This window comes from Centroberyx affinis, unplaced genomic scaffold (assembly GCF_046629955.1).
Source record: "Centroberyx affinis isolate AG114_WGS23_722 - 3 ecotype Tasmania unplaced genomic scaffold, CSIRO-AGI_Caff_v1 ptg004259l_1, whole genome shotgun sequence".
NCBI classification, from domain to species: Eukaryota; Metazoa; Chordata; class Actinopteri; order Beryciformes; family Berycidae; genus Centroberyx; species Centroberyx affinis.
The window spans coordinates 90,212-103,256 of record NW_027281988.1 but is presented as its reverse complement, the minus strand read 5'-3'; the positions used below and the strand labels follow the sequence as shown (position 1 = coordinate 103,256).

At 41.6% G+C, this 13,045-nt stretch overlaps 1 protein-coding gene across 1 annotated transcript in view; it reads left to right on the top strand.

Moving 5' to 3' along the window:
* Positions 1-7,393: 7,393 nt before the first annotated feature.
* Positions 7,394-13,045, top strand: part of sgpp1b (sphingosine-1-phosphate phosphatase 1b) — a 39,080-nt gene continuing 33,428 nt past the window's right edge. Inside the window, exon 1 of the mRNA XM_071543183.1 lies at positions 7,394-7,421. Coding sequence (XP_071399284.1) covers positions 7,394-7,421 — 28 coding nt within the window. The remainder of the gene's footprint in view (positions 7,422-13,045) is intronic.

Here is a 13,045-nt window from a genome sequence, read left to right as displayed (position 1 = left end):
GGTGAACCAGAACACAGCTAAATATCAATCACTCCATTTATTCACATTTCTTTTCCAATTTACAGAACTGTACACCTCTGTCGCAGTTTAATGAGGCTTGTTGATATCAGAATCACTAGAGGTTTTGGTGTGAAAGTGGCGTTAAGTGACATTTTGGCTGAAAATGATTATTATATATCATTTGTTGAGCTCTATCTGATGGTCAAAAGAACACATTTGTGAACAAAATAAAAATAGAGGGGAAAATTCAGAAGACGCAAGTGAAAAACTAGATTAAATTTGGTGCGAAACGGCCGTAACTGCACTTAACAGCTTTTTATAGAACATACATTTTCTGAATCTTAATCTCTGTATGAATATATGAAGCATGAATGTATGAATGCCTCCTATATTATGTTTTGAATAAGGAAATGCAGTCATTTAAAGTTTTGTATTTGCTCTGCTATAAAAAAAACTTATGAGAAAACAACAAAAAAAACAAGAATTTGTCTGTGATATTGTTGCAGATTCATGTAGGTTGTTGTACATGTTGTCGATTTAATTGACTCTGATTGATTTTATTGATTCTGATATCAGCAAGACTCAATCCAAATCCAGTTCCTGTGACTTCAGCTAAGCATGATGGACTTGTCTGGGCTCTTTGCCGTAACTTTGCATTTTGGGGTCGTTTCCTGAAGTCAGAACAATTCAAGAGTCCAGTATCAATTTAATATCTTAAAGAAAACTAAATATCTAGGACTTTTCAATGCAATATGGTTTTAATAGGATAAAAACTTGGTAAGAGCATCATGAGTTTGATTTCTGTAATCAGTTTCAACTTCAATAAATTCAATCATTCCATACAAATTCAGAAAACAGAATTTAAATTCTGTCATCTGCTGGAACAAATCTCATCACTTTCAATCTAAGTCATTTACACAAACACAAGATCTCAAGTCAAGACTTTAGAAACCTTTTCAAGTCATCAAAGTACAAGTCAGAGTCAAGTCCCAAGTCACCAGAACCCAAGTCAAGTCGAGTCTCAAGTCTTCTCTTCATGCATCAAGTCAAGTCTCAGGCAGTTAAAATCGACTCGAGTCCCCACCCCACCCACTCTGCCACAGAGGGATCATCTGAGGGAGAAAAGCTAGGAAAATAAACACAAGAGCGAAGGAGAGGCACAAGAGAAATAGAGGAGTTCTTTTTTTTTCGATGAGAGCAAATTAGAGTGAGTAAGCTGCCTCATTCATATTCAACGCTCATTCACATTCTACACCTCATTGATTGCCTGACGCACTGTATTGACATGTGCTACTACAGGCAGGAAGACAAGCAGCTGGAGACTCTTAACCCCGTTTCGATGAGAGCATCTGCCCCTCTGACTGACTGACTGGCTCATTGAGAGGGAATGATGATGCATTTGGCCCCTTTTCACCGACTCCACTGCGTGTCTCCTTCCCAGGGCAAAGCTCATTTCAACACCCATCAACGCTGAGCTGAAAAGAGGCTTTAAATATCTCGCTGCAGCTCTTAATAACACGCAATGAATTACCCTGGAAGTGTGTGTGTGTGTGTGTGTGTGTTTTTTTCACACACACGCTCTATCTCTGGTAATTGGTAGTTACAGGAGTTGAACCGTGATGGTGATGTCAGCGCTAATGCTCATCCCCGAGCCTGTCTGAGCGTCACGGAGTCACATGGCAGCAGTCGGCGGCACCGGGGGACGATTATATTTGTTTGTGTAGCTAGTTACTGCTAGTTACGGCTCCGAAACCCTCCGGGGCTTCACACCGAGGAGAGAGAGGTGTGTGTGCACTCGTTCGCACCAAGCCATGTCTGGAGCGTTTACTCATGTAGTTCGGTGAGAACGACGCCTCCTCGGTTCTCTTCCAGGTGTTTGTTGGGAGCGAGAACGTACTCTGAAACGACTATGGGAAACAAGCTCAAGACGCGAGGGGGTTTGCGGGTAGAAGGAGACGGATGCTGCTGAAATCGGATAGCCAGCAGTTCCTCCTGAACTGAGAGAAAAATTGCATTCTGGACTAAAGGCTCATATTCATATTCAGCTATTTGTTCATGTGTCCTACCATGAAGAGAGGACAGAAGGTAAATTACTAGGTATACCAGAGAAGGTGAATTACATCAGAGAAGGTAGATTATGGGGGCAACCTGGTGGCTTAGTTGTCTAAGGCAGTGATTCTCAACCTTTTTCATGTCAAGGACCCCTGATTTAGTCCATATTAGAGCCACGGACCCCCATTTGATGAGATCTGAAGTATTTTTATTGTCACATATTTTACAGATTTTGTCCAGAATCCCATGACTGTCTGTTTTGCAGGTAGAGAGATAACAGTGAAACTATGATCAAAACAGTCATTCTTCTACATTCTCTAATTGTGTTAACTTCTTGTAAATGAAATAATGCTGAAGTTTAACAATTCATCAATTTGCTGGGGACCCCCTGGAACCCCCTCAAGGACCCCTAGTGGTGCCCGGACCCCACGTTGAGAACCACTGGTCTAAGGCGCATACCACATAACCTCAATATCGAATCCGGCCCAGGACCTTTGTTGCATGTCATCCCTCTCTCTCTCGCCTAATCTTTCCTGTCTATCTCTACTGTAAAAACTATTAGCAAAAGACCCCAAAAGTAAACAAAAGAAGGTTGATTATGGCAAAGAGCGCAGATGAGTCCTTAGCTAAACTTACAGGGACTGGAATCAGATTTGTTTTGACTATCTCTCTGTAAAATGAAGGATTTCTCAGTGTAAATGAACACTTTGAGCACCTGTGTACAAATACAAGATACTCACTACAACTCAGCACAATGAACACACACACGTCCCATGTCAATGCACTGTGAGAGCCCATGGGGAAGGAAACCCTCAACCCTCAACAGACATGATTAGAGAACTAGTTGGTTATCGCTGGGGACTTCATCATCATCATCTTCCTCATCATCGCACTCTTCAAACCACCGAGGAACATGATGCACGCGCTGAACCCTCTTCCACAACTTCCACCAATCATCAGACTTACCGGTTCACCGCTCATAACTCCTGATGGGTTTGGCTAATGATTACGCCGACGCAGACATTTGAGTTATACAGCTTTCGTGGAAGCTCGGTCGTCTCGGAAATGGACGATATGGACAAACGAAGGTCTAACGTTTACAAGTTGTGCATTATGTCAGAAGCACTTCTCTCTTTTCCAGTGAGGACATTGTGAATTATTGTGTCGTAAATGATTCAGGGAAAGCGCTCAGCACTGACGTTTTTCATTCAAAGATGAATGATGTACTGAAGGGCACAGTTGAATAGACTGATACTTAATCTGTGAAATGCAGGAACCTTGAGAAGCAGAGCTGGAACCGCTGTATGTCTCTTGTTTATACTGCAGATATGTGATGACTACAAGTTCAGGTTTATATGAGGTATGGGTGAAGAATAGGAGTGCTGATTGGCAACAACTTTTCTCGTTGTATAAAACATGATTGACACCTGTAAGATTCACTATGCTGATTGGAGTTTTAGGAGGCAGAAATAATCTCACTGGTTGAGTTAAACCTCGGTGGGCGGAACCAAAGAACCAGTTTTTGTGAGCGCGAGTTAGCTAACTGGCAAACTTGAATCACAAAATATAAAGAAAAAAACACATGGAATAACTTCTGTTTTTCATTCAATCATGACCATGGCATTCATGATGTTGGAATGTCAGCAGCCAGCTAACTATCTTACCTAGATAGCTGTAGGCTAGTATGGCTAGCTTGAACTTGGAATGTCAGCTAGGCTATCTAGCTAAACCTAGATGACTTGTATGGTTAGATTTTTTTTTTCATTTAGTAGCAGAGCACAAGACTTCATAATATTGGCTTCCTCCTCTCTTATAACACTTATATTTATATTTTCAAGCTACATTATCACCAGAGTTTCTACAAATTTGCTAGCTTGCACTCTGAAAAAGTGGCTTTTTGGCTCCGCCCACTGAGATTTAACTCAACCAATTCTGCCTCTAAAGCAATGTTTCATGTTTGGACAAGGATATAGGATTTGTTTTGTTTTGTTGATATGACCCTAGTGTTGCCCTGTGACGTCAACACACAAAGTAGGTAGGCTACTGCTGTTTGCCTTTGTCGGGCAGATTAGCGCTGCAGCCTGCCGAAGGATTCGATATCAGCTCTCCTATTCTACAAGCCTCATACATGTGAGTCCAAATAGTGACATCAACCGTATTTACTGCACAGATTGTGATATATTTTATGCATGTCGAGTTGCTGTACATAATCTATAATATTCATTCTATATTTTATAAAATACTAAATGCTCAGTGTGTCTTCTTAAGCTTAGGTATTTCCACAGCTGCATGCTCAGTCCCAGCTCCCAGGTTGTATTACAGACGTAAAACAATCAGATTGTGCTACAGATGTAATACCGTTGTCATACTCTGATGAAGTGCCTGTCATGTTTGCCTCTATGGGAGATGAGACGTATCTACCGTAATAAGGAGATGATCCAAATTTGCATGAAACCTTTTTGGTGTTCCTTGTGAATGCAGCTGTAGGATTGTATGCATGGAAGATTTATTAGGCGTAATACCCAAAGTCAGGCTTCCAAATGTCAAGGCCTGGACCAGGGCTGTGGTCAAGACCGCCTCAGTCGAGTCCGAGTCGATTCCAAGACTTGGTCTAGGCAAGTTCGAGTCCAGACCGTGTCCAAAGGAAGTCCAGACCAAGTCAATACCAGACAAAATCAAAACCTATTCAAGACCAAAATAGGGCAAAAAAATTTACACGTCTTTCAAAATACAAAAATAATGATTAAGGAGATTCTTAAAGTGACAATGAAATGCAAAATTACTTTTTTACCTTGTTAGCTAATTCTCCATATCGTGTACATATTTAACAATAAATGCCAAAAAAAATTGCAATTTTTTATTTTCTCATATTTTTTCTATTTCATTTCAGTGAAGCATTTTTGAACCTTTGAACATTTTGGACAGTCCCTCCCCACGCTCTGTCCCGTCCCAAAATCCTATTATTTTTGGGGCATTGTCACCTTTTTATTAGATATTACAAGGTAGAGAGAGACAGAACATTTTGGGAGAGAGAGGGGGAGAGAGAGGGGGATGACATGGGACAAAGGTCCTGAGCTGGATTCAAAGCCAGGATGTTGCATTTACATGGTACACGACTTAGACCGCTTATCTACTAGGATGCCCCCAAATTATCCATCTTAAAGTAGTTAAATCAACATCCAATATTGGCGAGACCAAAATAAGTTCAAGTAGGGCTGGACGATAATTCAATATTATCGTTTATCGTCTTTCAGTGGGATTATATTGTGATGATATGGTGATTTTGGGATATGGAGACGCACAATTCTGCTGTCTGAACTGATGAGAACAAGCTAATTTTATTTAGAAACTCAGACAAAATGAAGTATGGTAGGAATATTATGTGAAAATTTCAGTTTAGTTTGACATCGCACCAAACATTACCATTCGGCTCAATATGATGAACATTAATTTGATTATTTAACGTGATTTCGCTTATGTGAGCCATATCGTCATATATATCGATATCGAAGAAAATCCTTATGATTATCGTGATATTGATTTCAACCATATCGCCCAGCCCTAAGTTCAAGATAAATTCCAGGACCAAGATGAATTCAAAAGAGACCGAGATAAATCCGAGACGTCAGGAAAGAGTTCTGGACACGGAGAGCGGACTGCAGAGCGGCAGCCCTGGTCTGGACCGTGCATGCTGAGACCGTGGCACACAGAAAGCACTTTTTGTACCAAGTTTTGTCCTTGCCAATAAAGCACAGATCCCTGTTGTGGTAACGTCTGGCTGCCATCTGTTTTCTTGGGTCCTTCCTTCCTGAGCCGCGAGCCTGTCGAGATGTCTTCATTCTGACAACGAGCCTCTCGTAACCGTAGTCAACAACTACGACTACAACAACAACACAGTTTATCCCCGGTGGGAGAGAGATTTTCAGTTTTAATTCCTTGGCCAAAATGCTCCAAGGAAATCACACAGAGTGGATTATAGTAGATTAGGGAAAGTATCTTGTGGTTTCTAAGTGTTTGGGATGAATTTAGCCTAATCTTTGGCGGCAGATGCTTGGTTTTGGTTAAAGTTTTAGTTGAAAAAAAAGTGGATTTAGGGTATGTTTATGTTGATTTATTAGCCACAGCCGCTTCCGCCCTACAGGGTATCAGTACATCTTCCTTAAGGGACAGGGATTTACATTTTCCTACTTTACTTTGGACTTCAGACTTTGAGTGTATGTGACTGTGACTAGTGGGCATGTATGGTATTGTATGGCCATGCCTGCTGTTTGTGTTTTTAGCCTAACTCTGATGAAACTGGACTTAGAGTGTCTGTGGTGTTCAGTAATGAGTTTAAAGTGAACTTAGTGAACTTTATCCTATTATCTCCTATAGACACTATAATCTTCCCATCATTTTCCTATAGGACCTTACAGTGTGTCAGTGTTATAGTGAGTTTATAGTGACCTTATTGCACTTAATGATATATGTATATATATATTTTATCTCCTTTGGTATCACTATAATGTTCCAGTAATACTCCTATAGGGACTTGGGTCTGGCAGAATCAGTATCGTCTTTTAAACAACTTCTTAAAACTTATTTTATAAAGACTTTTAAAGGGCATTATGTGATGTTTATATTGTTTTCACCGTCCGTTCTCCTTTTATCTTGTTCTTCCTTGCTTTATTTATTTTATGAGATCGATTTTTGCTTTTAGTTGCACTGTGTAAACTCTGTTTTATTATATGCTTCAAAAATAAAGTTTATTATGATTAGTAAGGATGTAACTGGATGAATCAACAATCACTGATCCAGTGATATTCTCATATATCCTGATATCCCACCACAACACTGGCTGGAACCCAAGGAATATATTTTAATATATTTTAAATTCAACGGCGCAAATGTACAAATTACAGGTGTCAATATAACAAAAATGAACATAATACTGTATTAAGATTACATTGATAGAAATTTGATTTAAAAAAATCATTGAAAATATGTATAAAAGATAAATAGAATAAAAGAATAGAAAATAATATTGCTCATTGGATTGGTAATCAGGATCTTGCTATAAAAAACATTATCGTTTTAACATTCAGTCACTTTTATTATCTTAAACAAACCTCAGCAAAGCAATTAAATATTCTATTTCCAGCAAAGAATACTTAATACATAATTTTTTGTGTGTGTTTATAGAATTCGCCCAATTAACATAACAAGGAAGTTCAGAACAAATTCAAAAGATAAGCTTCCTTGCTTTTCAAAATAACATACAGGCCAAATAATTTGTATCTATCCCAGTCTGCTTCTATATCAAAATCTGAATAACCATAATGAGAGAGGAGGATGAGGAGTGATGCTGGAGCGTCATCATCGCTTAGTGAGTCTCCTAGCAACAGGAAACATCTGCCTCCGGGAGGACCAATGAGGATGCGCGGGGAGCGGTGTTTGTTTCTTGTTGCTCTGAACGGGATATTTTAAGAGCCTGGGAGAAAGAAGTGAGTATCCCACCCCGCTGCTGCTGCTGTTGGAGCTGTTATCCACCGGGAAACGGCTGAGGCTCAAACTTCAGCGTCGGTAAATCGGTCCAGACGGTAGATGTCGCGGCGAGGAGCGGACACACATCACCGAGAGGAAGACATCAGCAGGCGGCGTTCAGGAGAGGATTTACCCGGTGTGTACCAACCTGCTGGACAGCGTTATCCAGAGGTAAGAAAGGTGCCAGTTGATGCTTTTAATGGATTTTTAGACCGGATTTAGAAACGGCAGTTACTGCTCGTTGCACGTTTCCAAATTGAGCGTAAAGACGCACGCAACTGTTCTTTCTGTTCGCAAATATTTCTGGTTTTATTAGTAAAACATTTGCTGGAAAGGAAATAGATTCGCAAGTGTTGCTGAGACACACACACACACACACACAGACAGACAGACACACACAACACACACACACACACACTCGCTTCCCACGCACCTCCTCTGTGCTCATATCCAATAGTAGCTGTCATCAGCACGCATTCTCCCACAGATGAATTCCTGCTGCAGTTGGATGTGAATCGAGCGGCTTCAGGGAGCCTGGTGTGAACATGTGAAGCTTCCCACTCGGTGTGTGTGTGTGTGTGTGTGTGTGTGCGTGCGTGTGTGTGTGTGCGTGTGTATGATTGATTTATGGCATTTCAAATACGCTGTTCTCTCTCTCTCTCCCTAATTATAATTCAAATGATGTTTATTGGCAGGACAAGGGAATTTGTGCTGCCAAAGCATTTTCAAGAATATGATAACCAACAAAAATCAAGCTTATATGAACATTAAAAGATCAAATCAGAATATTGTGACAGGGGATACTGCACAGCAGCAACTCCTATATCTCAATAATTCATTCAGAAATGTATATAATAAAATATTAATAATCAGAAATATGTTTGCAGTAGCAGAACGCAGCAGTTTGGTCTGTTCTCTCCCTCTGAGGCGGTGACATGCTGATACATGTCTTGCTTCCAATAATAGAGACTTCTCATCCAAGGCTCAACCAACAGACTATGGGTTTTGAAGGCTGATACCGATACTGATATTTTTACACTTAAGTTGCTGATAGCCAATATTTTGTACCGGTATTCAAACTGAATTGAGAATGAATGGTAAATTCCAATTCAGTTCCTGGAGTGTGAGTTTGAATGTGAATGTGAAAGTCTCCCAGCTGTAAGGAAACAGAATGTGAATTGAATTGGAATGACAGGAAACACAACTGAATTCCATTAAATTCAATGAAATTCCACTTCTAAGAGAGTTTGTCTAGACTTGCTAAACATTATAAATCAAACATTATGAATCAAATAAAAGACAGTTCAACAAATCAAACACATTCAATCATAATGTATGTGTTACCATTACATGTTCTATACCAGCTGAAAGGTTCCTTTAATATTTTAGGATATTCAGTATTGATAATATATAACACTACGTGTAATCTCAGATATGTGGTGAGAAAAAACAAAAAAACTTTCTGAAATTACAATCCAATTCCAATTCTGTTTCCCACTCAAATTCCTCAGTTGAATTGGAATTGATTTGGGATTGACGTCATTCATGAATTGACCCTGAACCCTACTCTCATCCTCTCCCAGCACTATAGTAGTTTTTGGTATTTGTGACAGGATGCTGAAGTTTGTCTTTCTCTCCGTCTTCCTCTTTCTCCTCCTCCTCCTCCTCCTCCTCCTCACTGGTCTCTTTGTCTGGTTTCCCTGCAGGAGCCTGAGGGCGATGTGGAGGCTCAGTTCGGCTCAGACTCAGTGATTGAAACCCCGGTCAGAGAGCTCGGCGCTGGCTGCGGGCCGTCAGCATCAGGTAATGTAGCAGAGACACTGATCTACTGCAATCAACCCACTGACTTCACAGGCGCTGCAATATAGCTCCTCACTAATGTGTGAAAATCAGGACTGGGGTGAATCCGTGGCAAATTCAGTCATTTTATGATCAGCGTTTGGTTCTAAAACGCTAAAAACAAAAAAAACAATTTCATACATAGATAATTATATCTGCAAAAGAGGCTGTTTTGTTGTATTTTCCGATATCAGGCCAATATTGCGAGTAGATGACATTGTTTTTCAAATGGTGGCTACAGTATTTTGTGATGAAACTCTTTAATTGTTGTCTTCCAATTCAATAAACTTAGCGTAAAATAGACGTAAAGTAAAATAGAAACTGCAATACATTTGTTGCATTTGTTTCCTATGCTGAAAATGTTGTCAATGTTTGAATTTTGAGGGAAACTGAATTCATGAATGGATTTAGCAGGTGAAATGAGCCCAGCCTCTCTTTGTAGCCTAATCTCAATTTAATTTTCCGGGTCTTGCCTCCAGCAGTCCCTTCCCTGTGAGAGAGACCAAACCATTCAACAACGTCGAAAGTTGCTTACTTCAAGAGGAAATATGCGGAAGAGGAGGATCTACATGGAGGCCTCCACGGATATTTTCAAAAAGTATGAATCTCTACTTCCTGTTTGTACACATCTATGTTTCACCATTCCTTCCCCTTCTTCCTCACCTCCTCTCCTCACCTTGTCCTTCATTTTTGTCCTTTTTGACCCTCCTGCCTCATTGTTTTTCCCCCCACGTCCTTCCCTTTCCTCTCTTTATTTGGTGTCCTTTCATCCTCATGCCCGAACCTTCACCTCCTCCTCCGCAAAACTCTCACTAAAAATAATTGGCGAATCCGCTCATTCTGTACTTATATGCAGATGAGACTGTTATCTTCATGGCAGATTTCTAGAATTCACTTCCCAATGAAGTCCAAATCTCAGAAGTTTGGGGTCATCTCTGCCTTAAAATATGTCAGTATCTGTATTAACAACTCATATACAGGTGTGATGATTAACATGGACTTCTTATTAAATTTACTGTAGCTGAAATTGGACAATTCAGTCAATAATTCAGCTGACCAAATCCATCAGAAATGAATCCAAGGAATCCACCCGTCAACCATCCCTTAAAGGAGTTTGAAACCTTAACCTAATTTTTTTCAGTTGTTAGTCAAAGTTCATGACAGTTTTATGATGAAACACAAGAGTCAGTTCAGTTAACCTGAACAAACTGTTAGCTAGCTATGTCTATTCTATTGTTTTGAGTTGAATAAAGTTTTTCATCCAAGTTTTACGTTTACGTTGATACAGTCAGCATAGCCAGGAGCTGAGGGCCTCCAATATGGCTGCCAGAGGGTGTGTGCTCATTTCGTGAAATGAGCACAAATTCTGAAATGTTGATTATGTGTTGGGGACTCAAAATATGCGAAGATTACTTTTGTCCACTGTGAATTGTGCTGTGGCTTTGACCCTTGCACTCCTCACTGTTCTGCTCCTTGTAAATCCCTCAGTATGAGAGCGTCAGCTAAATGCCTAACATGTAACGGGGACTGCCCATCGTTCCGACGGCCCATTATTCCGAAACCCCAATAGTCCGAAAAATGTCCACCCATTGGACCGAAAGCCCATTTGTCTGCCCGTTATCCCGGAGGTAGTTGGGTTGAGGCATGGGGTCACTGAGGTTAGGGTTAGAGCAAGCTTACGGTCAAGGCTGTCAGAAGCCACGGTTGTGGATGGAGCCAGGCGTGGAGTTTTCGGACTATTGGGGTTTCGGAAAATAATGGGCCGTCGGAACAACATTGCACCCATGTAACAATGTAAACTGACCCGCTGCCTCTGTGCTCGTCACCTGCAGCACCTGATACTGCAGGAGGACCGGAGCTGCATCCTGAAAATGTCCCTGGAGAAGCTGAGGTTCCTGGAGGACCCCGAGGCCTACCTGCGGCGCTCCGTCCTCATCAACAACCTGCTGAGGAAGATCCACCACGAGGAGGAGGAGGTGGCGGAGGGAGACGAAGAGGAAGAGGACGACGAAGACGAAGAGGACGACGACGACGACGAGGAGGACGAGGAGGAGGAGGAGGAGGAGGTGGTGGTCGGGGGGCGGGGTCCGGCCGGGGGACAGCAGAGGCTGACGTACCCGGACAGGAAGCGGGTGAAGGTGTTGGTGACGGACTGCTGCTCGCCGGCGTTCGGCCTGGAGGAGCTGCCGCATTACCGCCTGGTGCCGTGCTACCCGTGTTACGGCCTGGGAGGCTGCCCCGGCCTCGCCCCCAACCACCAGGTCCTGCTGTACAACCTGGACGACAACGGGTGACTCCCGCGCGCGCTCCGTTCACGCCGGGAAAAGGGAACCGTCGACTCGCGAACCGGGCGCGAGGACGGAATCGGCTGCGTTCGCCGTTCGTTCAAATCCACCAAGGGGAACGATGGTGCTGCTTTCCCTCGTTTTTATCACTAAAAACCTTTGCTGACAACATGGGGGGGGGGATGTGGGGTATTTTGTGCCAATAAGCAGGACGTCACCCTCTCTTGTCTTGAGGGTCAAGGGTCAAAATCAGGGTCTCTCCTCCGGGGGGGGGGGGGGGGCGAACTCTGTCGCAGCTTCACCGCCTTTGCTGAACACGCAGGTGTGAGAGACTCCACGCAGGATTTTTTGTTGTTGCTGTTGTTGTTGTTGTTGTTGTGTTGTTGATTTTTTTTATAGTTATCGTTGCTCATGCGGACCGTGAGCACATTTCAGGGATTTACAGACTGCGGGCTACTTTTGATGCACCTTGCCTTGCGTGGAGAAGTCTGGGTTTCTGTCGTCAGGCGGCAAAATGCTTCTGTTATCTTCTAACTCTAAGCTACTGTGTAATTTATGAAATATTCTGTGTAACATTCCCTAGAGATGTGTGAACCGTTATGCTATCTCAAGACCCACGGTTTTTAGAAATGCTTGTTCTGAGCTACATATACTGCCAGTGGAGAAGACATTTTTTTTCCTCTCTGTATTTGATATTATGTGTTCATCAATGAGCTGTAGGCATTTTCATTTCGCAGCAGTTTGCTGCCCTCTGCTGGTGAAAATATCAGTTTTGAAATCACACACTGGTGGCTGATGTGTTCAAATTTCACAATGAGAATGGATGGTGGGAGAAGTAAATAATTCTTCTGTTTTGATTTTCCACTTATGTCTATGATTAAAGGAGTGATGCATTACTTTTTGTGTTTTGGGAAGGAAAGGAAAAAAGGAAAATGCAATCCTCTCTCATCCTCTTCAACTCTTTGGAGTCACAATTTTTTTCTGCTACCAAATCATTTGTTTGTGGATGAGTTTGAACCTCATTGTGTTTTTAAAGAGGAATTACAAAGTACAGAATGCCTATTAATGTTACTTTTTTTTTTTTTTTTTTCCTATTTTACCTGCAGTCAGTCCTGGCTCAATCAGCAGCTGCAAAGTTTTCATGAGGGATTGAATTTTACTTTGTGCGGACAGGATATTTTTAATTTAATGTGACAAAATGTGTGCTCTATAAAGCCGACTAATCTGCTGTATGATGAGTGATTTATGATTCATCCTTTTACGTGGAAGCTTGTCTCTTTCTGTATTTGAGTGTTCAGTCAGTCAGTTTTCCTCAGTTGAAAAAATGTGTATCTTGATAACAATCA